The 23,845-nt window shown below is 52.0% G+C and overlaps 7 protein-coding genes across 7 annotated transcripts; 4 read left to right on the plus strand and 3 right to left on the minus strand.

Annotated features, from left to right (window-relative positions):
- Window positions 1-1,500: 1,500 nt before the first annotated feature.
- On the plus strand, window positions 1,501-3,343 carry MRS44_003529 (uncharacterized protein; the record flags this gene model as incomplete). The annotated part of the gene is made up of 4 exons (XM_046275396.2): window positions 1,501-1,716; window positions 1,773-3,058; window positions 3,106-3,255; window positions 3,304-3,343. 4 exons carry the CDS (start codon window positions 1,501-1,503, stop codon window positions 3,341-3,343), a joined length of 1,692 nt encoding a protein of 563 aa, XP_046137648.2.
- Window positions 3,344-4,000: 657 nt separating this feature from the next.
- MRS44_003530 (uncharacterized protein) lies at window positions 4,001-4,555 on the minus strand (the record flags this gene model as incomplete). The annotated part of the gene is made up of 2 exons (XM_065623238.1): window positions 4,001-4,279; window positions 4,325-4,555. 2 exons carry the CDS (start codon window positions 4,553-4,555, stop codon window positions 4,001-4,003), a joined length of 510 nt encoding a protein of 169 aa, XP_065479310.1.
- A 1,962-nt stretch (window positions 4,556-6,517) lies between these two features.
- Window positions 6,518-8,962, minus strand: MRS44_003531 (uncharacterized protein; the record flags this gene model as incomplete). The annotated part of the gene is made up of 7 exons (XM_065623239.1): window positions 6,518-6,892; window positions 6,951-7,193; window positions 7,361-7,762; window positions 7,818-7,871; window positions 8,060-8,072; window positions 8,499-8,740; window positions 8,795-8,962. 7 exons carry the CDS (start codon window positions 8,960-8,962, stop codon window positions 6,518-6,520), a joined length of 1,497 nt encoding a protein of 498 aa, XP_065479311.1.
- Window positions 8,963-9,342: 380 nt separating this feature from the next.
- On the minus strand, window positions 9,343-11,215 carry MRS44_003532 (uncharacterized protein; the record flags this gene model as incomplete). The annotated part of the gene is made up of 2 exons (XM_065623240.1): window positions 9,343-11,023; window positions 11,070-11,215. 2 exons carry the CDS (start codon window positions 11,213-11,215, stop codon window positions 9,343-9,345), a joined length of 1,827 nt encoding a protein of 608 aa, XP_065479312.1.
- Window positions 11,216-12,477: 1,262 nt separating this feature from the next.
- Window positions 12,478-13,216, plus strand: MRS44_003533 (uncharacterized protein; the record flags this gene model as incomplete). The annotated part of the gene is made up of 2 exons (XM_046275397.2): window positions 12,478-12,876; window positions 12,926-13,216. The coding sequence occupies 2 exons, from the start codon at window positions 12,478-12,480 to the stop codon at window positions 13,214-13,216; spliced, it is 690 nt and encodes a 229-aa protein (XP_046137651.1).
- Window positions 13,217-14,000: 784 nt separating this feature from the next.
- Window positions 14,001-18,380, plus strand: MRS44_003534 (uncharacterized protein; the record flags this gene model as incomplete). Its single annotated transcript, XM_046283892.2, has 1 exon — window positions 14,001-18,380. One exon carries the CDS (start codon window positions 14,001-14,003, stop codon window positions 18,378-18,380), a length of 4,380 nt encoding a protein of 1,459 aa, XP_046137652.2.
- A 456-nt stretch (window positions 18,381-18,836) lies between these two features.
- MRS44_003535 (uncharacterized protein) lies at window positions 18,837-21,362 on the plus strand (the record flags this gene model as incomplete). The annotated part of the gene is made up of 1 exon (XM_046279908.2): window positions 18,837-21,362. The coding sequence occupies one exon, from the start codon at window positions 18,837-18,839 to the stop codon at window positions 21,360-21,362; it is 2,526 nt and encodes an 841-aa protein (XP_046137653.2).
- Between the last annotated feature and the right edge of the window lie 2,483 nt (window positions 21,363-23,845).

Genomic DNA, 23,845 nt, shown 5'->3' on the forward strand with positions numbered 1-23,845 from the left:
CGCTAATCCATCTGGGCGTCTTGTTTCAAGTCCATGTCTGTGTTGGGTGCAAAATGCGCTCAACATGTGAGGAAGAGTGGTTATCATTGCGAATGAAGCGCTCAACAGAGGAGTAGCCATGTATTGGACGCTTAGAATAGTCGTACGCGAGATATTGCTAGATAACTGATTACTGAGTTATTATCTATTTGTTCAAATCCATGAGGGGTATCATGGGCCCTTGGCCGCGACTATCAATACTACGTTGTAGAGCATGGTGGTTGGGGCAAAAAAGCAGCCGCATCCATGCGAGTCGATGGAGTTCGTTCTTCTTTGACTGGTGGGTCTTAGTTCCTTTTCGTCATTCTTGACAAGTCGAAGAGCAAGGATGAGCGTGATCTAGACCCGGGCATTTGGTCTCAGGCATGGCGAACCAGCTCGTTGGAAGCATGCGTTGCAACGTCGAAGATGGCGTGGTAAACTGAGAAAGCTGAAAGTCCATCGATTTCTTGGAGTAATATCTGCACGCGACTTGTGCAGGGATGCAAAAAAAAAACACCAGGCCATTACCTTGCAGGAGGAGGGGGAAGAAACAAGAGACTAGCAAGGGCATTGGAGTGGAGAGAGAGAGAGAATCAAGCTAGAGCCAATACTCGGCGACTTGCCGAGGTTGTGATTCGTGATATCGTTGTGTCAAAATGCATCCAAGACTGAGGCTTTCCGTCGTGGCTTGCGCTTGGGCGTCATCCCGTTTGTTGGCGCCAAGCAGGAGGCTCTTGAGGAACTTTTGGACGTCGATTCAATGATCTACGGAGCCAACCGTTACCAGCGCAAGACACCAAAACCCCAGCACAGAAAAAACTCGAAGGAATCGCCCGTGGGGGGAAGCACAGGATGGGCTGTGCTAAGAACCCCAGGCGAATGGGGTTCCCCGAGGGGAAAAACCTCGTCATGATCTAGGATCCCTTGTGAGCCGAGATGGCATGGTCAGACTCGATGTCGGGGATCCAATTGGTTTAGAGACAAGAACATGCTGTGGGAGCTGAACACTTGCGTCTGAAGAGGTGTTGGGTTCTTGTGCAACCATCCATGGTCTCAATGCTTGTTCCATGAGGACTTTTTATCAGTTCTTGTCTCGCCACTGCCGAAAAAACTTGGTGTTGCATCATGTGTAAAAGACGGGAGGTCGGGTCCCCTCCCCCCTTTGCATTTAAAAGCCGCGCGATGGCCCGCAAAGTCTGGAACTTGAAGATGGGGCTTTCTATTTCTTGTTCCTCTTTTTAAGCTTCTGATTCTCCTTGGACCGAGCTTCAAGGTTGATCGTCAACACTAAAGGATTCATCGCCAAATTGGTGAGGGGGATCACAGCTTTGAACCTGTGTTGCAGCTTATGGACTTTGTTGTTGCCTTCTTTTCACTACTTCTCAAGTCCATACGCTGAAGCAAAGTCGACAATTCTGTTGAGCTCACTGTAACCTACGAGAAATCCTACCATTCGGACGTGACTGGATCCAGGTCGAAATGTCTGGCGCCATCAACTCAACGCCGCCGGCGTACCCCGCTGGAGACGACAAGTTCTCGAGCGAAAAGGAAGCTGGGGCTAGTCCTGTACTCGCCGATGACCTTAATGCTTCGTCGTTCCACAATGGCACCAAGAAAGATGCTACTCACCGAAAGCTCAAGTCGAGGCATATTCAGCTGATTGGTATCGGTGGAACCATTGGTACTGCCCTCTATGTGCGTAAATGCTAGAAACTCTCCTCCCTTTAGTGCAAGTGCTCATATGGATATAGGTTCAAATCGGAAAAGGTCTCCTGAACGGTGGCCCGGCCAGCTTGTTCCTCGCCTTTACCATCTGGTGCACCTTTATCCTCGCCATCACTCTCTGCATGGCCGAAATGGTGACCTACCTTCCCATCTCGTCGCCGTTTATCCGATTCGCGGGTCGCTATGTCGACGAGGCCTTTGGATTCGCCGCGGGCTGGAACTTTTTCATCTTTGAAGCCGCCCTCGTGCCCTTTGAAGTTGTGGCCTGTAACCTGATTATTCACTTTTGGAGTGATATTGTTCCGACCGCTGCTATTATTGTCATTGTTCTTGTTCTTTACGCTCTTATTAACCTACTGGCTGTGCATTGGTATGGCGAGACAGAGTTCTGGGCAGCCCTCGGCAAGGTTCTGTTGATCGTCGGCCTCATCCTGTTTACTTTCTTCGTCATGGTGGGCGCAAACCCCCAGCATAATAGTTTCGGATTCACCTATTGGAAGAATCCGGGAGCTTTCAAGCCGCTCTACTACGACGGAGCGTTGGGTCGTTGGCTGGGCTTCCTGCAGTGTCTCATCCAGGCCTCCTTCACCATTGCCGGCCCCGACTACGTCTCAATGGCAGCTGGAGAGGCAGAAAACCCCCGACAGGTTATGCCGCGAGCCTTCAACGCCGTCTTCTACCGTCTCACGGCCTTCTTCGTCCTTGGATCGCTCTGTGTTGGTATCCTAGTTCCTTACGACGATAAGGAGATGACAGACGCCTTTACGAACGGAAAGCCAGGAGCAGCAGCCTCGCCTTACGTGGTTGCCATGAACCGACTTGGTATCGATGTGTTGCCTCACATTGTTAACGCTATGGTATTGCTGAGTGCCTTTTCCGCCGGAAACTCTTACGTCTACTGCGCTTCGCGATCACTCTACGGCCTCGCCCTCGAAGGAAAGGCCCCGAAGTTCCTAACCACCTGTACTCGAAAGGGTGTGCCGATCTACTGCGTCATCTTCGTCCTGCTCATCGCCCTCCTCTCGTTCCTCCAGCTATCCACCAACACGGCCGTGGTCCTGGACTGGTTCGTCTCGCTCGTCACAGCCTCGCAGCTCATCAACTTCTCATGCATTTGCGTGACGTACCTGTGCTTCCGCCGTGCGCTGAGAGCCCAGGGTATCAGCCGAGACACGCTGCCCTACAAGGCGTGGTGTATGCCCTTTGCGGCGTATTATGGCCTCACGGGTACTTTTATCATGACTTTTGTGGGAGGGTATACCGTGTTTTTGCCCTTTGAGGGATACTGGAACGTGCCCGACTTTTTGTTCTCGTAAGTCAAGTTCTCCAAGTTGACGAGCTTGGGTGCTGATGATATAGGTACACATCTGTCGGTCTTTTCCCGGTGATGTACGTTGGCTGGAAGTTGATCCACAAGACCAAGATTCAAAAGCCACACGAGGTTGATCTCACCAAGAACCTCGACGAGGTGCGAGAGTATGAAGAGAACTATGTGCCGACACCGCCAAAGTGAGTACCACGAATGATTGAGGAGAGAGCTTTGCTAACAGAGGATAGTACCATGTTTGAGCGTATTCTGGATAAGCTCTTTGGTTAAAGAAACTGGAAAAGGGAGGGAAATTAAGTTGACATCGGTATATAGATGCTTTGGATAGGCAATATCAGAGAGTGAAACTCCTGTGGACGTTTCGTTGAGTGACGACACCCTTGGCGGCATGTTCTGATCATAACACTTGACGTAAAAAAATAATTCCTTCCACGGCAATTGATCTTCTGCCCGGCTGTAAGTAGGACAACGGTTTGTCCTGTTTGTCTTGGTGCCTTGAAAGAGATTAACCCGTCGATTGAAAGGTCAACCCAGTTCACCTCAGCCAAGGCAAATAACTCGAGGCTGTGATATACTAGGTTATTGCATGGGGGAACCTGAGGGGCTCTGTCGCTCCGAAGGTGAAAGGATTCACGTTGGATGGCTCCAGGGACTTATCAAAATGTCACTGTGGATGCATTCCTGACTTAAACATGACTTCAAGGCGGCTCTCTTCACTGCAAACATTGTTGTTTTTGCATATGTTGTCGAGATATTCTTGGATCAAGGGAACAAGCATCTATATAACCAGTGACTAACGAAAGATGACTCTGGGGAATATTTGGAGGTTATGTAGAGGGGCAAAGTCAAATGTAGTCAGATGCTTCGCTCATCGAAAGCATAATGTGATTGAAGGAGTCGCCCTTCAAAGTCCCATCCCAAGGAAGCTCAGCGATATTCCGTCTCAGAAGGCTGGCTGCCCTCGAGATCCATGCTTGCCGACCCCAAGCTTCGGTCCTCAGGAGGAGGAGTCTCTCCCCCGGCATCACTATCGATCTCAATCATTTTGTTCATCGCCCACCGAAGGTCTTCGGCATCACGAAGCTCCTCTGCCGTGGTATCTGCCTCTGTTGATCTCTGCGTGGTGTTTTGTTCGGCGGCATTTCCCGCATCGTCGTCGCCTTCGTCTTCGTCTTCGTCGTTCTCCTCCCCCTCGAAGAATGAGCCCTATTCAATTTCCGAGGGGTCTGTTCCTTCAACCCATGCCCGAACGGCGTCATCATCATCCCAGGCGCCCAAGGATAAACATGTGGCACACTCTTCGGCCAGATCGTCGCCGTGATACACTCTTTCTTGGATGAACTCGGGAGGGAGATTGTGAGGCAGCCAGCAGTTACTGTCTGTGTCGTGGGCAATGCGGCATCTTTCGAGATACCACGTGTCGGAGTCGGGGCGAATGGGATGACCGCAGCCGGGGTAGACGTAGCGGACAGCTTGACACATTTTGATCTGGAAAGAGGTTAATGATGTGACTTGAGATGGGCGATTGGTGATGTTTACTTTACCTTCAAGAGGTTGGTTTGTGGTATGAGTGGTGTTGATTGATGGTATGAATTCTGTTGATCTGAAGGACGATATGAGGAGCATTATCGGCTTATATACGAATCAAATACAGCCGAACGAAGTGCTGAGAACCATCGCGGACCGTTTGAGGCATTGTAAAGATGTGGTGTTTGCTATCCTCCCCTTTTGGTCTTTCGAGATAAAAGGTATCAAAGGGACGAAGATGGTGAATAGCAAACGGGCCCGTTCGGTGAATGACAAACCGGGATCACAATGAATTCGAGCCATCCAGGACAAACATGGTCGAGAAGTCAACAATGGAAGCCACTCAAGTATGGCGAATTATTCTTTTACAACAATGTCGCCAGAGAATGTCATTGCCCAACCTAGTCACGATGAAAACTGGTAGAAAGATTCCACCATCCACCTCGCGTAGTGCAATGAAGCCCGGTAGTAGTCTTCGGCACAGGGCTCTTGAGGGCCGGAGCCGTCTTCACCTTCTAGAAGCTGTCCTCGGGAAGTTTTAACCCACAGCCTCAGGGGGTACTCTTTACCCTCGACCGAGATGGTGTAGTCAAACACCCGAGTGTGCTTCCCCTCCCGGGCACCGGCGCAGGCAGATTGATGACAGCTCCTATCGTGACTCTGCGCAGAGTCACTCGGACTGTCACCGAGAGTACCTCGTTGCGACGGCGGCGATGGCGGTTGACAAAGTTCTTGACCGTGGAGCCGAAGCCCGTGAAGATGGTCTCGAGGCCTTCCTGCGGGCGCCTCGTGTACTCGGATGTAATGTCCAACGAGTATGGTTCGTTGGTGTAGACTTCGCAGTCTACTGTTGGACGTGGGTATCTACAGAGGCGAGGCATGATCGTGGTGACTGGCGTATGTGAGTGTACTGTTGTGCTGAGGGAGCGTGAGACTTACAGGACCAGGGGTCCTGATGTGGGGGATGACAGGAGAATTATTGACACGGTGGTAAATCGATATTGAATCGTTGTTCAAGATGATTAATGAGGCTTGCTGTCAGGAGTTCAGGTCATTTGCGCCAGCGAGAAACGTCGAACGCCATGCAAGTCATCAACACTTGGGGATTGTTCTGGGATGTCAGAAGATGGCCACATTTTGTCGCTCGGAAGGCAGAGGGAATCCTCTGGCTTTTATGGAAGAAAACAAAAGGGACATAGTGTTGTTTTGGCGGCTAAGGTTCTTGCTGGCATACAGACAGCCACAGCCCTTACTTTTCGGCGTAACACCAGGCAATGCAGAAACAGAAGTTATATTCCAGATTCGTGCAGCTTGGGTCTAATAACACCCCTTTAATCTTTGTATGATAACACACATGACCCAACACAGCGCTTCCGGTAGCATTTACCAGAACCGCTCAGCGGTTAGAGGCATGTTTCCAGTTCACTGAAGTCAATTTACACCCAAAATGGGCCCTTTGATACTCACAGCGTCATGTAAATGGAAGGATGGAATTGGAGCTAAAGCGCTCGTTGTCATGGAAGAAAAACCTAGAGGGCTCCTTGACTCGCCGTGAAGCCATCAAGGATTTCAACAGGGACAATAACAACTGGCATATGTTCTGCGATGTTTATATTCTCCCTACCTAAGCAGTCACATAGGAAATCAGCGCCCCAAGCCGCCATCTTACATGGCCTGAAACAGCTCAACGCACGCAACTCTTTCCTCCTCCCCACCCTGACCTGCTTACGACAGTGATAATCGAGAGGCCCGGGACACGCGCCACGAAAGACAAAGCTGCAAGGCTCTGAAATCCTGTCAAGCTCTCCAAGTTTACCAAGAACCGCTTCCGAGGCCCGTTGCCAGTCCTCCAAGCACTTCCATGTCTGAGGAGCACCACACCACAAGAGGACGGCCATGGGCTATGCGCCGAAGAACTTATCCCTTACCAGCATGAAATGCTGACTCTTCGCTATGTAAAGGATAACCATATTCGATATGCTGAGCGAGGTCATAGAGAAGTTGTTCTTGATGTTTGATAAAGTCCCGCTTGTTGTTGATAACGAGTGAGAGAATGCACCGGGGAGAGCCCCAGCAAGCGATACGGTCGGGTTTGTTCTGTAATGAGAGTAGTATTTCTGAGAGGATCGAGAATCCACGGCCAGAGTGCTTGGAGGAGAGAAGAGGAGAGAGCTCTCGGCTTGGGCCTGGATGACACACAGGCCTCCTGCCTTTGCCCTTGGGGGCAAACAGATCCAAGTTGTCTGGTGAAAATGACTGGCGTGTCTCAGACGGCCTCAGCGCCCATGACAGCTAGTGGAGGGTAGTTATGGATCTTACTTGTGGTCAATCAGCATCCTTACGATCGAACTCTTAAGCGCCATTTCACAGATGGAGTCGGATCACCATCGGTAAGACGGACAGCCATGATGATGGATGGAGACAGTCCGAAAGCGATGCTAGAAGGCTCCTTAGTCCTAGGATGGCATGAAGGGCTGCCTGAAATTGCGTATAGCTGGCGATCACGGTTTGCGAGTCGTCCGGTTCGAGCCTTCTGGCTGCCTGAGATGGAGGGCCCCATTGACCCTTTGAAGATCTGACAAGGGCCTAGAGACTGGGACCAGTAGTCTCAATAGGTTGGTTCGTTAGAAGTGACCTTGCCGGAAGTGATCTCTGTCCCCTTCGTGATTCGACAGCGACAGGGCCAGGTATCGTGGGAGCACTGCATCGCGAACTTTATCGACGACCTCGGAATCGTGCTCGTTGAGTGGGAGAACACACCAGGTGATCTGAGCAGCTGTGCGCGCGCATGCTGTTGATGTTGATCTGAATGATGTCCCCAAAGAGACCATCAGCCACAACAGCAAAAGACACAGTTATCAACATAGGTCCAAGGGGGGCATCGGCCACAATAACAAGGAACACAGTTCGTAGCGATGATTCCGTTCCAAGATCACACGTAGAGTAGAACTTGGCGCGATGTGATCTTGGCCACCATGTTGCTAGGTGAATGTCGCGGATGGAACAAGGTGCCGCGATGGTCAGAGCCAAGAGTGCCCAAACTGTGCCTTCGAGGTCGCCATCGAGTCTCCGCTCATCATTCGGCTGATGTTGTTCGCTCCTGACGCAAACTTGGTCGCCACTCGTGCACAAAACCGGTTGCGCATTTGAGTAGGCAGGAGCCTTTCAAAGCATACAGGCAGCAAACCATCCACCCTGTCGTGTCTCCGTATCTCACCTTCATCCCGATGGATGAAGACCCCTCGAGGGTGAAAGGGTCAAGTTGTCGACACTGCTAGAACGGAGAGTAGGCCACTTTCTATGGCCATTTGCGAACAAGGTTTGTTGGGGTATCATGCATCTGAAAAGGCTTGTTAAATGCTGCTGCCTGCCGTGTTGAATGGTGTTTGGTTTGATGTCTTTGTGTTGAGAACCATCTCACTTGTTAGGCAGCCATGATTTGCCCTTGAGTAGACCAACGTGCAACAAACAGCTTGAAGGTGGTCGTATAGATTAGCACTTTGAATGATATGAGACCAAGCTCAACCGTAATATTAGTCTACCTTCTCTCCCTCTCTCAGAATATATGATCACGTTTCTCGTGACTGCCAGTCGTATGCTCAAAATGCAAAAACGCCGATATCTGATGGTTGTCGTCAAAAAGCTGTCTTTGAGTAACCGCGTGCGTCGATGCCTGTCCTTTTCATATCTCCCTTTGTCGTTCATTACTCCTGCATCGTCATAGTATACCCATCTGATGCCAAGGGTCATTTCTCCTCCTTCGTCGTCTCTGTCTTCTTCTTGCTGCCCGTCTAGCATCACCAGAACAATCCACACATCCCCAAACCGCCAAGATCAACCTCCACGCGCTACCGCACCGTTAGCAATGAATGAAGATCAAAACAGGGAAGAAACGTACACTACGGCGATCAAGGTCCAGAGGGCCATCATGATCCACATCTCTTGACGACGCTGCTCCGACGTCTTTTCTGGTGAGAGGCTGATGTTGGATACCCACATCATGATGATGCCGCCGACGCAGAGAGCCATGGAGAAGAGGTCGTGTAGGACTCTTCGTGACGCGGCGAGGCGCGGGACTACCATGGAGGCGTCAGTGGTGGCCAGCATGTCCCAGCTATCGTTGAGCATGGCGATGGCGCACTACACCGTGTTAGTCTTGCGAGAAATACACATATTTTTCAGGAAAAAACTCACACCTAGGGCGCCTGCGACGACGACCTGGCTCTTTGAAGGCCACTCCTTTCCCACATACGCCAGCATGAGCACGGCAGCAAGGCTAGTCAACCACGCCACCAGCCTCACGCCCGCGTTGAGCAGGGCGTACACCCTCGGCAGAGGACGCTGCCGTCGACGAGGAGGCATGAGCGATCTCTTCCGGGCATTTATTTTATCGACAAAGTTGTCGGTCAAGACTTGAAAGTAGGTGAAGCCCGGCCGAGGTTTGTTTTGGGTGATTGAGGCTGGAAACAACAAAAAGAGGGGATGAGGTTTCGCTAGACGTGTGCAGCCAATCAGAGACGGGACCAGCTGGTAGGGGCATGGTGAGTGGATAAGGGAGGCATTCCAGGTTGGTCTGGAATTAAGAAGCAAACATTGAATTGTTTGGTAAATGCGAGAGGCTGGGACTCGGTAGATGGTTTCATCATTATTTGTTAAGCTGTCGTTACGTGTTCCGTGCTCTTCTCTAACATGCACATGCACATCCAAGGGTAGCCATGATATCAGTATCAACGACATCCCTGTTAGAACGAGTATTCTTCAACATGCAATCCAATTCCCTGAGCCCCTGTCCCTTTGTGCACCGCCCTCTCGTCGCTTAAGCGGCTCACGCAATTCCTCGTCCGTGCAACAATCTCTCGCCCGCCGCAGACAACAACCCCCGTCTCGCCCCAGGCCTGCTCCACGGGTTCACGGATCAGGGCCTCGATATCAGGTCGACTCGTGTATTGGCGTATGAGATCTGGTATTGCTGAGGAGTCGCTGGAACATGCATTTTCTTCGGGCGTCTTTTCTGACGGGGCGCTGCAGCAACAGCCTGTCTTTGCAGGCTGGATCTCGTCCGAGTCGCTATGGCTTTGAGGCTCCAGTGAAGCAATGGGTTTACTGGCTCCTGTTATGGCAACGTGGATGCTCACGGCCACGCCCTTGGCCCTCACCATTCGCCCTGCTTCCTCGGCCCTCTCGACGTAATATTGGATCTCCTCTGATGTCCTGGCAACCAACACCACCTCTACTCTTCGCGTACAGTTGGCCTTTTGTGCATCAGCCACACATTCAAGAATGGGAACAACAAAGCTCGCTCCGGTTGATGCCCCGATGAGCACCAGCGTCTCGAAAATGTCCCATCGCGGAGGAACACCGTAAGGCCCTGATACGAAGCCTGTGAGCTCGGATGATGGGTTCTTGGTCGCGTATTGGTGAATTCGTTTCGAGAAGCCGTTATGCGCCCGGACGACCAGCTGTATGCTGTTGCAGCAGCATGTGCCCTCGATCTTGTGTGCACAGGCGATGGTGTAAGGATGGGCCTCAAATGGTCCCAAGCGAGGAAGCCAGAGGTAGATGTGCTGGCCAGCTTTCCACTCAAAGTGAACATCCTTGATCGTGATGACAGTTGTTGATGGCCCAACAACCCTGGCAGCCACCCGATGTCCTAGATGCTTCATCCCCTGGCACGCCGATCCATTCGATCGAATGCGGACATTCTGCCAAAGTAAGAGTATCCATCTCATGGCGCGGTCAAAGACAAGAAACGAGATGCTCATCCATAGCAACCACCGGGCGTTTGCAGGGATGTGCTTGTGTAACAGCCACAACATGATAATGCTGGTTAGCACATGCTGAGCAACCCAAATCTCGTACGAAAGCCTCCGAATAGGCACGATGCCTGTGACCACGTTCCAGAGTAGTATCGCCCAAGCTGCGAGTCCGTACTTGACCAGGGGCATAATCTCAAGGGCGTAGTCGAGAAACTCGGCGCGAACCCACATGGTCCAGAAGTGAAAGCCGTGGACCGTCGCTGTGACAAACATGGTACGCGCAACCCAGCGATGCAGCCAGTTGAGTCTTTCGTGACTGGTGCCGATGAGGAAGCCAATAACGTTGACTTTTGTCGAGAGGAGGTATAGTAGTGGGAACTGCGTGAGAGTTACCCAGGCGTTGCGATATCCGATGCGCTCCCAGTAGTATACGTCGTTCTTGGAGACATTCCAGCTCATGAGGTAGACGATGACAGCCCAGTAGCAAGCTAGAACCCATATTCGACCAAGAGGAAGTGGTGTAGCCCATTGAAGGCCGCGGAGGCGGATGTAGTACTGTGGATGGCCTATCTCGCGGAAGATGGCGGTTGCTGTGGCCCAAGCCTGGCTAAGAGGGCCATGAGGACGGGTAGGATGGTCGACTGAGGGGTCGCGACATGCTTTTAGTCTATTCGAGTCAGCCTCGGGAGGCAGAGAGTGAGGATGGTGTTCACCTTTGTCGAGCATCCAGATGGTTGATGCCGCGGACGACAGCGAGAGCGCCGACAACGCCGGCGATGGAGTACCAATATCCCCGGGCAAAGGCATAGTTCGTCTCCATGCCCAGGCCGGGGTCATGATGCATGTGGTCCATATCCATGGTGGGCTATGATGGACTTGAACCAGGATGGAAGTGGTCGTTTTGCGACGCGGGGACGGCCAGCGTCTTGAAAGCAAGGTGTATATCGGGCGAAGAGGTCTGGATGGAGCGCAAATGCAGGTGCTGCTCAGATAATCATTGTGCTGTGGACCTGTTCATGGCCGTTGCGGGGAGTGTAGAAATTGTCCTCGGCTGGATGGCGTGCCGAGCAGTGACTGTGTGAGTGAGTGAGAGCGATTGAGCAGGTTGATCCAGCTGTCAAACTGGAGGTAAGTAACGACGAGACACGGAAGACGGAGGAGCCGTAGAAGAGAAGTGCTGATGTTGGATGTAACTTGAAGGACCCCGCGAGAGACGAGACAGTCTCGAAAGATGGTGGTCAATTTGATAAGCCGTGTCTGATATCGGCAGTCGATCTAGACCATGTGGATGGCCACAGCACAAAAGACGAGCATGAAAGACTAGGAACTCGGGTAAAATTCCACCAAAATTAGTCGATATTGCGCCTCTTTTCCCGCGATAAGTTGATCCGTCTCATCCGTGTTTCTACTATAATATGCCGTGTAGCCGAGCAAAAAGCCAGACTCTTTCAAGTCTCTCGCAAAGGAAAATGCCCTCACTCTTGCACTAGAGATGGGAAACTTGCTCAAACAGCCTCAAGGCCCGTGCACGCGGCTCTTGATTGGACCCTGCGCTTTAGCCCCCGGCTTCGCAGGGGTGTCATTCTTTGGGGTAACGGCCTCCACCATCAAGGTTGACGATGGATGGTTTGTGAGAGCCTCGCTTGTGTCTTGCAGCGTTTGCTTCTACGGCTGTGATAATTGTGGTGGTGGCTTCCAGATCAGATCGAGCTTTGAAGAGAAGAGATGCACTGAATACTTCCTCAATTGACGCATCTATAGACATGATCCATTGGCGCCATCATGTCTTCTCATAGCCTCAATGACGTACTTCTCATGATGACCTCGAGAGCCGAGTCCAGACCAATTCACTGCTGCGATTATGATGCACACCCTTGCCCCGTCAAACATGAACCACACTCCCTCCTGTCCCGTCAATTAACGAGCTGAAGCCAATAACGCGCTTGACCCGTTCTCAGGCACTTGCCAACACTGCAGTAGCTCGTCTTGCCGATTTCCGTAGGTAGCTACAAAAACTCTCAGCCACCCACCTTCATCTCACATCACCAACTCCCTCTCATCCTCGCCTCTCTCGCGCCCTGCCACCTTTCTTTTCCAGTGCTTCTTCCAAATACCACCACAATGCGCTCCTCTCTCCTCCTCTCCGCCGCCGCCCTCTGCGGCATCTCCCTCGCCCACTTCGAGCTCAAGTACCCAGAGTCGATCGGCTTCAAGGACGACGACGAAGACAAGGCTCCCTGCGGTGGTTTCACTCCAGACCTCTCCAAGGCCGACCTCGTCGACTTTCACGTCGGCGGCGAGGCCATCGCCCTCCGCTCTACCCATCAGCAGGGCAACTGGCTGTTCCGTGTCACCACGGACGCAAAGGCCGACGGCGACTGGGAGCAGCTGTTTCCTATTGTTCAGCAGAGCGGACTTGGTGATTTCTGCCAGCCTCAGGTTACCGTGCCGGAAAAGTATGTGGGCAAGAAGGGGTGGGTGAATGTTGTTTCTTCTGCCGTCGATGGTCTCCTCTACCAGGTACGTATCTCCTTGCTCAAAAAAGTCCACCGTTTTTAACGTTCAACAGTGCATCGCCGCCAACTTTGTCAAGGGCAAGGCCGAGCCCCCCAGCGAGTGCAAAAACGCCTCTTCGGTAAAGGCCTACTTCACCGACGACAAGGCCCTGGAAGCTCTCGTCGGCGACAGCAGCAACAGCAGTTCTGAGACGGGTTCCTCGAGCTCTTCTGCCACAAGCTCGGCCGCCTCGTCCACCGAGTCTGCTGATGCTGCTGCGGCTCTCCAGGCGTGGTCTGCGAGTGGTGCTGGGTTCATCACTCTGCTTGCCATGGCGTTTGCTGGAGGTGCTTTGATGGTTTAGATGGGGTTTAATGAATGGAATGTACTCGTATTTGCAAGCGAACAATTCAAAATGGGTCTTTGACAGATACTGACTGTCTCATTGCAACGTGCCTGTACCTCCACCACCAGCGCCATGCGACTTCCATTGCCTCAACATGCGATGACGATATTCATAAGCACAACTCTTTAACCGCCATCCAACTCCATACCAAACCCCTTCCGGCCATGATCCACGCCGTCTCACTCCTTCACCCACGTTTTTCTCCACAGCACCCTGGATCATTGGACAATGGCTATCGCGGCGCGCGGTTGGTTCTCTCACGAGAATTCACACCGCTGAGGGGTTCTACTCTAAAGCTTCAACTCTTCACCGAAGCTATCCAGAGCTTTGTGTGGTTGTTGAAGTGCGTTCAATTGACCATCGCGACGCCATTGAATCTATTTGTTTCGCCCCAATGGATCGTTTCGTCTCTTGTCTTTTGTGCTTTGTGTGAATTTTTTGAGTTGGGAGCCCCGTGTTGTTTGTATCTGGTACGCGACCGTTGAGTGCTGAACCTTTCGGCTTCAGTCGAGTCTCTATACTTTTGTGTTGCAGGTAAATTATCAATCAGTAAACTCAACCTTGACTCACCCTTTCCTTTGTCCTTTCTTTTCATTTGCCAAAATCTTTCTCTTCTATTTTCCCCAATCGTTCAAATCGCTGGATTTCTGCTGTTAACACACACGCAGGCCGTCAAAGCAGCAGTTCCAAACAACACGACGTCTATCAACACAAGCATCCTATCTATTCAGCATCTATCACAATGGCGTCTACAAACATTTCATATACCTCTGGAAACTCCAGGCAACTCTCTACCGATTCTGTCCTCGCGTTTGACCAGCAGAGCTTTCAGACCTGGGTGAGCTCACTATCCGGGCGTGACGCTGGAATCCTCCTCGCCCTCAACATCACATCTTTTATCATTTTCCTCCTCTACATATTCCTCAAACCTCTGCGATACCTTACTCCGAGATGGCTCAAGCCTTTTGCCCAAGAGACTGGGCTTCGTCAGAAGAATGGCAAGCGGTGGACGTTTTGGACGTTTTGCTTGATGGTCATTAGCTTTCTGGGGCTGGCTCTGGCTGTTAGCTCTGCTATTCTCAACCCTCGACTACCCATTTCGTTTCTGGATATTGCACCATGGACTGTTGCCATGCTTATCACGCTATTTGACCGTCCGACAAAGACCCCGAGGCTGTTGTTCGTTCAGTATCTCCTCATGACGTCGGCGACACTCGTCATCTGTGCCGCTCACTACATCAACTTCAAGACAATCAACTTCAACGTCTTTCAATCCCTTCGATTTATTTTGACACTTGTCGCTATTCTCATCATTGGCAATATGCCCCTTCGAAACCAGTCCTGGGGAGCTTCAGATATTGGAAGCTCCAAACGCGACCCGACCAACCTTCTCCGCAGCCCCGAAGATAACCTCACCCTCTTCCAATTCTGGACCGTCACTTGGGTCTACCCTCTTGCTAAAATCTGCCGCAAGCGAGAGATTTCTGTTGAAGATGTTTGGCAGCTGCCTCACGACTTTCAGCACTTTCGACTATACATGGCCTTCCGCGAGCTCAAGGGCAAACTCCTCCCCTGCCTCATCGAAGCCAACGGCCTCGACCTCTTCGTCTCTACTCTCCTCGCCATTGTTGAGCGCGTCTCTGAAGTTTCCAATCTTCGTCTTACAAGCAAGTTGTACCGCGCCCTCGACGACAACGACCCCGCAGAGGCTGGTCTCTGGTGCGTGGTGATGCTTGCCATCGACACCATGCGTCAGGTTTCAAAGACTACTTCGGGATGGTACTCTCGCAAGGCGTATGAGCGATGTCGTGGGGAGACGTTTATTGGACTGTTTGGGAAGCTCTTGACTCGTGCTGTTCCTGGGTCTGAGATGACGGAGAAGGATCCTTCTGCAGGAGAGGATCAGGTCAATGCTCATCCTACTCGCCTTGACAAGGTCAAGCAGTTCTTTAACGGATGCTTTGGTCGAAAGAAGTACAAGCCCATTATTACAGAAACCTCGACCAACCAGGCCTCCAACGCCAAGGTGGTCAACCTGGTCCGCGGCGACACCTACGAGATATCGCAGCGGTTCTGGGAGTTCCCCAAGGTAATCGCGCAGCCAATCAAGGTCATCGTCACCGTCTACTACCTCATCGACATCATGGGTTGGCCTTCATGCGTCGGCTTTGGCTTCATGGTCCTCTTCCTCTGCTGCAATTCGCTCCTCGTCAAGCAGGTCATCAAGCTGGAGCGACAGCGCACTGCTCACTCTGATCGGAGAGCACAGGCTGTGGCGCACTTTGTCGAGGCTAGTCGCCCGCTTAAGCTTAATGGGTGGACATCTTCTTGGAGTGAGAGGATCATGAGGTTCCGTGACCTGGAGATGAGGAAGCGTCTACACATTTCGTTTGTCAATGCTGCCATCTCGACGATTAATGTTCTCGGAGGAGCTACTTATCCTTTTGCGAGTATCTGCCTTTACACGCTCGTCCTTGGACAGGGTCTTCCCAACGATGTCATCTGGCCTTCGCTGCAGCTCTTTGCACAGCTCGAGTCCGGGACAAAGGAGGCCTTTGACTTGATCTCTGCTTACTGGAAGGCAACAATCCCAGTCGACCGAGTCAACAAGTACATGTCTGAACCCGACAGAGACGAAGACGCCTTTGGCGGATCCTCTACCAAGGACATTGAACTCTCCGTCGCCTCTTTCTCGCGACCTGCTACCGAGCACCTCGTCCTCAGGGATCTTACACTTAAGATTACTACCGGTCTTACTGTTGTTAGAGGCAAAGTCGGCTCTGGAAAGTCTAGCTTGCTTCTTGCAATTCTCAACGAGATGGAGCATCGAAGTGGTCTCTTCTCCAGACCTGATGAACCCATTGCATACGCTCAACAGCTCCCCTGGCTGCAGAACAAGACGATCCGCGAGAACATCATTTTCCACGAACCCTTTGACTCAGCACGATATCGAGATGTCATCAACGCATGTGCCCTAGTTCCCGACCTTGCGACACTTCCAGACGGCGATCGAACCAAGCTTGAGGAGGGAGGTATCGGTCTCTCCGGAGGACAGAAGGCTCGTGTTGCTCTGGCTAGAGCTGTTTACAGTCGCTGCCGTATTCTTCTCCTAGATGACCCTCTTGCTGCTTTGGATCATGATACCGCGAGATCCATCGTTCAACGTTTCCTTCGAGGACCTCTGGCCAAGGATCGAATCATTGTTCTTGTCACGCATAGAGATGATTTGGTTCTTAAGCATGCTGATCAGGTTATCGACATCACCAACGGTTACGCTCACGTCTTGACCCCCACGGAGCTTAAGGAAGAGCTAGAGCATCCTCACCACGTCGACTCAGGCCCTGTCGGAACTCAAGCCCACGAGATTCCCCAAGATCACCCTGCTGAGGATATCCCCGGAGCCAAGGATGTGCCGGAACAGGTTACTGAGACTGGCGCCATCCCCTTGTCCATCTACATCAAGTATATGGGCGCTGGTGGATGGCATCTCTGGATCTCCCTGGCCGTCTTTTACAGCTTCTCTCGGTGGTGCGACATTGCTCGAGCTGGTCTCCTCGAAGCATGGGGTTCCGAGTCTGTCAACCTCGAGGATTCGGTGACAAGTGGTTACTGGGGTCTTCCCGATCCTGGCCAACATCCTTCTCCCTGGCTCGGTGTCCTTGGTGGTGTCTCTCTCGCGCAGATCGTGTCGTTCGCCATCGCTCAGATCCTTTTGGCATCCATCAGCATCAACGCCGCTCGCGGACTGTTCAGGATCGCCATCGAAAAGGTGAGCAAGGCTTCTTTCCGGTACCACGACACGACTCCGACGGGACAACTCAAGAACCGCCTGATATCCGACATGGGCATGGTGGACGGTGGAATCCTGGCGCCTCTGGAAGCGTTCGTGTACAACCTCATTGCTCTGGCTTTGAGTCTTGCCGCCATCATGACGCACCAGGTTTTCCTCGTGATCATCCTCGTCGCCGTGGCGCTTCTGTTTGTCTACTTCTTCCGGATCTACGTGCCTGTTTCCCGCTGCCTTCGCCGCATGGAGATGAGATATCTCACTCCGATTATTGCCAACATCGGTGTCATGCAGGACGGGCTGGTTACGATCCGGGCGTTGAAGGTTGAAGGTCGGTTCCAGGACAGACATCTCGAGGCGGTCGACGACTTTCAGAAGCAGGACCACTTCTTCTGGAGCATGGCTTTCTGGCTGGACTTCAGACTCGGCATGTCGTCAGCCGTCATGCGAGCCGTCCTCGTCTTGTCCATGGTGTACATGGGGACACCAGCAAGCGCCGTCGGTTTCGTCTTGACGCAGACAAACATTGCCATGAGTGCGGTCCAGCAGCTGTGCGAGAAGTTTGCGGCTCTGCAGTTGGATGCTGTGTCTCTGGAGCGAGTTGATGCGTTGAATCGGATTCCCGAGGAGCCGAATGGTGATATCGAGCCGCCCAAGGATTGGCCCAGGCCTTGTGATGACGTCTGCTTCGACTCCATGTCGTTCAAGTACGACGATCATCTTCCCTCTGTCCTGGATCGTGTCACGTTTGAGATCCCGGGTGGTTCAACCTGTGCGGTCCTCGGTCGAACTGGATCAGGCAAGTCAACCCTCGCCAACGCTCTCTTGGCAACGCGAGCCCCTGCGGAGGGCTCTGTCAAGATCGGAAGCGTAGACCTCTCCCAAGTTGACCGCACGGCTCTACGTAACCGCGTCACTTTCATCCAGCAGGATCCGACCCTCTTCCCCGGCACGTTGCGCGATAACATCGACCCATCCGGAGAGTTTTCAGATGAAGAGTGCACGAATGCCATTCACCGGGTTCTTGGTGAGGAATGGAGTCTGGACTCTCAGATTGACGCTGGAGGTAAGAACCTGAGTCAAGGACAGAGACAGCTGGTTGGTATCGGACGAGCCGTCTTGCGGAGGAGTGGACTTGTGATTCTGGATGAGGCCACCGCGTCCATCGATCGTGGTACCGCGGCGACGGTTCAGCGCATCTTGAGACAGGAACTAAAGAACAGCACTGTCATCACGATTGCGCATCGTCTAGAGGCTGTGGAGGATGCAAACTGGTGCTTGCGTCTGGATCATGGAAAGGTTGTTGAGTGTGGGCCGGCGAGGAATCTGAGGTAGACATCTGGTAGAGTGTTGGAGGAGTGGTATTGTTTGTTTTCTTCATCCTGAACAATTACAATGTTCGTTGCGTTAAAAGATCATAGATCTTATTTGGTCTTTCATCTACAACCATGAAAAAGAATGGTTTCTTCATCATCCACCTGTCACCCTTCTCGTGAAGCAAAATCTCAACGGGCTCGCGGTCTTTAAAGCCCTTGCACCAACCTTGTCAAGCAAACGAGGGAGACTCGCCGTGCTATTCCGAGTCTCAATTTTCCCGCAACAAGTAGCTTGGCTTTGTTGTTGTGCATTATCGCTCATATACTTCAGCCTCTGGGTGGTTATCGTGAAAACCTCAGAAGCTTATTCTGTTGGGAATGTCGCCATCGTGCATGAGAGCTATGGACGCGAATTTCACACAACCTTGATGGACCTATTTTGTTCATTGTTCCTCTCTGTAAAACCGTATCCAAGATGGGATCAGAAGAGACAAAGCCCACGGTATCAAATAACTCGATATCACCCCATGAAAGCGAAGCTATTCCCACCGAACTCAAAGCTCCAGTCCTCGAAACCGATACCCCCGAGCCAGATCTAGTCGAAAAGCTCAAGATCCTACTCAAAGAGCACGAACGAGATCAAAACTTCCCCCATCAAGTTCTCGACCGAGCACGATCATATCTCAACAACAGCAATGACGCCGACCCAGAGCTCGCGCGGAGCATCTTTGCAGACTTTGAAGAACAAAAGGACCTAATGCTCAACAACTCCATCTACCCCGAAGTCCGAGCCGTCGTCGATCCTACCGATGATCCTTCCCTCCCCGTGGGGACGTTCAGAGTGTTCATATTAGGAACCTTGTTCGCCATCTGCGGAACAGCAATATGTCAGTTCTTCTCGTTGAGGATGCCGCCGATTGAGATTTCCACCTACGTCGCTCAGTTGTTGTCCATGCCGTTGGGCTTGTTGATGGCTAGGTGGCTTCCTGAGAGGAAGTTTCGAATACTATCCTGGGAGTTCTCGCTCAATCCGGGACCGTTCAACCAGAAGGAACATGTTCTCATCGCAATCATGACAAACGTTTCCTTTGGAGGGGGTTCTACAGGCGCATACATCGTTGGGATCATCCAGGTCCTGAAGCTGGAACGTTTCTACGGAGAAACCGTCCTCGCCAATAGCATCCCCTGGCAGATAACCACTCTACTGTCAACTCAGCTTATTGGGTATGGCTGTGCTGGCATGGCTCGTCGATTCCTCGTCTATCCAGCTCCGATGATCTGGCCCAAGGGATTGGCTAACATTGGACTGACAAAGGCGTTGTTCGACGACGATGGAGAAGTAGGACGAAGCGCGAATGGGTGGACGATATCGAGATACAAATTTTTCTACATCGCATTCGGCGCCATGTTCTTATACTATTGGATCCCAAACTACCTCTTCACCGGCATTGCGCTCTTCAACTGGCCAACCTGGATATCCCCAGGCAACGTCACCCTCGCCTTGATAGCGGGAGCAACATGTGGCCTCGGCCTGAATCCGCTTCCATCTCTTGACTGGAACATGTTGACGTACATGGTTGATCCCATCATCATGCCATTGTTTACAGTCATCAACTTTGCCAGCGGAATGGCATTGGCGGGATTCGTCGTTGCGCCGTTCATGTACTTCAACAATGTCTGGAAAGGCGGATACTTTCCCATCAACGGGAACAAGATCTACGACAACACGGGCAATATCTACAACGTCTCTCGCATCTTGAGTCCAAAGTTCACCCTCAACGAAACGGCATACTATGAATACAGCCCGCCGTTGGTAAATACAACTCAATCACTCAACTATGTTGCCGTCTTCATGGTCTACATCTGCCTTCCCGTACACATCTATCTCTGGCATCGCCACGATATGATGAGTGGGCTCAAGGCTTTTTGTTCCGGTAAGTCGAGGGAAGAAGAGTTTAAAGATGTGCACAACAGGTTGATGGCTGTCTACCCAGAGTGTCCTCACTGGTGGTACCTCATCATCCTCGTCCTCGCCTTTGTCATGGCTTGCGTCTCTGTTACAGTCTGGCCGACAGATATGCCCGTATGGGGCATCTTCCTCGCCCTCACTTTTACAGCAATCTTGCAGATTCCTCTTGGTATTCTGACGGCGATCACCAACATCCAAATCTCAACGGCCTTCCTAGCCATGGTCATTGGTGGCTATGTCCTAGAGGGCAGGGCAATTCCTAACATGATCTTCAAAATGTTCAGTTTCATGTCAACGCACCAATCTGTCAACTTTCTCTCGGATCTCAAACTGGCCCACTATGCAAAGATTCCTCCCCGCTGGGCATTTGCAGCCCAAGTCTGGGCGACTGTCCTAGCAGGCTTTGTCGCGCTTGGAGTCAACCACTGGGTTCTACGCAATATTGAAGATGTTTGCTCAGAGAGACAAAAAGATCGCTTCACATGTCCTCACACGCATTCCTTCTTCATGTCGACAGTCATGTGGGGATGCATCGGTCCCAGACGTTTATTCGGTCCTGGAGCTCCCTACGCTGCCATCACATACCTCATGCCTCTTGGCCTAGTCTTTCCAATTATCGTCTACTACCTTGGAAAGCGGTGGCCACGGTCATTCTGGAAGAATGTCAACTCACCCATCTTTCTGGCTGGACCACTGGGATGGGCACCCTTCAACTGGAGCTACATCCAAGGAGGCGTTCTGTTGGCATTTGTGTTCAACTACTATATCAAACGGCGGTACACGGAGTGGTGGGAAAAGTACGCGTACGTCCTGACGAGTTCGTTCAGCGCGGCCATTGGAATTTCTGGGTTGGTCATGTACTTTGCGCTACAGCATCCAGGGGTGGTGTTGGATTGGTGGGGGAATCGAGTTGGCAATGAAGGAGTAGATAGGGGTGGATTTCTAGATGCTCAGAGGAAACCGGTGCGATGTTCTCACTTCAAGGTACCTGAGAAGGGATTCTTTGACATTGATTTCAATTGGAGAGTGTAGTTGCAAGTTTACGCGTAAGATTTGACGCCTACAGATGTGTCTGCATGGGATGTTGGAAATAGCCACGCTGCTAATATTGGCAACAAGACGAAGACAAATCCGTAAGCCCGGTCTCGTTTAAACATTTGAAAGCATGGCAAAAGCCGAAATCACACTTCTGTGACTTTCCATCTCAACCGCCACATTGAGCTGACGAGGTGCTGCTCAGCTTGAAATAGCACTACCCTAGAGTTGACGACGTCGCGTGCTGGATTTTGCCGCGCGGACAACGGCCACATGAAACGCGGCCATGGATGGGAACCCCAAATAGAACAGGCAACTATTATCGGAAAAAGTCAATGGAGGATCGGAATTGCCACCGCTGGCTTGGATATGTTTAGAACTAAAGTGGTTGCTGACGAAAGGAGAAGGGCTGGCGAGAGGATCACCAATCACGAGTTGGACATGGCAAGAGCCGCAAATATCTCAAACATGTTGGCTGCAGGCGAGAAGTTGATGCGAATGGAGTTAAATTATGTGCAGATTTCATGGTCTCCAAATATGGCCACTCCTACACTCGACGGAATTGACTGCCAGGTATGGCTGTGTTGGTTGATCGATCACCCAACTGTCAGTTCATGACGGCGCTTGGTGAACCCGAGGGAACGGTTTGTTAGCCAGAACCAACGGCCCAGCCCGAAACATTTGCAATTTAAATTTACTTTTTGGTGGGTGTTGAAGAAGCGCGCGTCAATTCGCAAAATGTCCCAGCTCTTCGGGACTCTAGACATTGGGGGCCAGGACTTGGGAGGCATCCCAGAGGCTGGTCGGTTTCATCATAAAGCCCCTGTGACTTTTATTATCAAGCGAGCAGAAAAGTAAGCATCATGACCAGGGGATGATGTATTATTAAAATGACTGTAAACGAGAAGAGAAGCTCGATAATGATGGAACCTGGATGCGGAGGGGGCAGTGCAGGCAGGCGCGATTGAGAGAGCTCTTGCTTGCAGCTCGGCTGCCTGAGAGACCGTCGTGCCTGCCTCACAGGGCTGACAGCCTTTTCCCTTTTCGGCAAGGGCTTTGTGGTGACCCCCTTGGCGGTACGGTACGTACCTGCCCTTGATGAAACGAACCTCGCCACCCTTGGCCCTTTAGCAGGGGCCACGAGTTCTTGCATTTCTATCAACACCATGAATGAAGCACAGGTATCGTCACCAGCAACCCATCTTTGGACACAAATGTGCGGACGCGTAAAAGTGCTGCCGGCTGAGCTGGATTCCGAACGGATGTCCGTATCAATCATGTCGCTCATTGGCCTAGTCCGTGAGGCAGCCAAAAAGGCAATCGCCCTAGCGACGAGCCCTGGCACACACTTGGGGGCCGTTGGGGGCCGTTTTTCTGAGAGGGTGACTGGGAGCGGCGAGCAACGCGTCCTGCCGAGTTTTCTTGATCCATCAGCAGAGCCTGCAGGAAGAGGCAACTTGTAGCCCTGACGCGTCAGGCCGAGTTCTTCCTAGCGAAAGGTCTGATTCAGAGCTGTATGAGGTTGCTCATGGGATTGGCGTTCGTCTTGATGAATACCGTGTCTTGCGAAGTGGCTGCCACAAACCAATCACAGACGGACTTGTGGAGTTGCCGGGTTGGACGCAGGTCCCTTCACAAACGGCCGCGTGATGGATCGATCAGAGCCAGGCACGTCAACAGTTGCCCATGTCTTGAGTCCTGAATGGAGACGTCTCGGCAGGCAGCATCTTTGTCATTTGGATCTTTGGTTCTCCGGGGTATGGACGAGGAGAGTTTCAAGCGGGCGTTGTGCTGCACTCGCTGAAGCTATTCGCAGTAGTGCGACATCTTGCATCTTCAATTCCAAGGTCACAACGCCCTTGGCTCTGCATGCAGTCGAATCGAATCGACAATCGACAGTGGCTGCTTCTGGCTGCTTCCAAGACGACTTCCCTAAAGTGGCCGTTGAACTGAACTGTGCGTCCCGTTGTGACAGGCATCTGTGCCATCCATCTAGCTCCCGTGTGGTTTGCATCTTGGCGGGATGATGGACAGACAGGTGGAGGACGGCATGCCCGTTAGAGGGGAAGAGGCATCCAATGAATCCTTCAGGATCATCAAACTCTGCTCAAGCTCTTGATCGAAAACCTGGGATCGATGCAAGGCTGAGCAGCCATCGCGATCAAATCTCACGCCAAAGCCTCTCATACCCTGGTGGAAGGGCTGAGGCTGTGGTAGACGATGTGGCGCCTCTGTCGCTAGAGGACCTTCTAGCGCCGCAACCAGATTGCCAGAGGCGTCCACTCTCGAGGTCCAAGCCTCGATAGGCGGACTCCAGGGCCCCAGGCACTGCCCGCTCTGGCTTCCCACTGCTGCAGGGGCTCTTGGAGTTGAGACTCGGACTTGGAGATGGATGAAGTTGCGGGCGAATGAGAGATGGGCGACATTCATGTCAATGATTGCGATTGCGGGACGACAAAGAGCACGCGCATGATGGGGCC

Source organism: Fusarium solani (genome assembly GCF_023522795.1).
Source record: "Fusarium solani strain SB1 chromosome Unknown bctg00000001, whole genome shotgun sequence".
Taxonomy (NCBI): Eukaryota; Fungi; Ascomycota; class Sordariomycetes; order Hypocreales; family Nectriaceae; genus Fusarium; species Fusarium solani.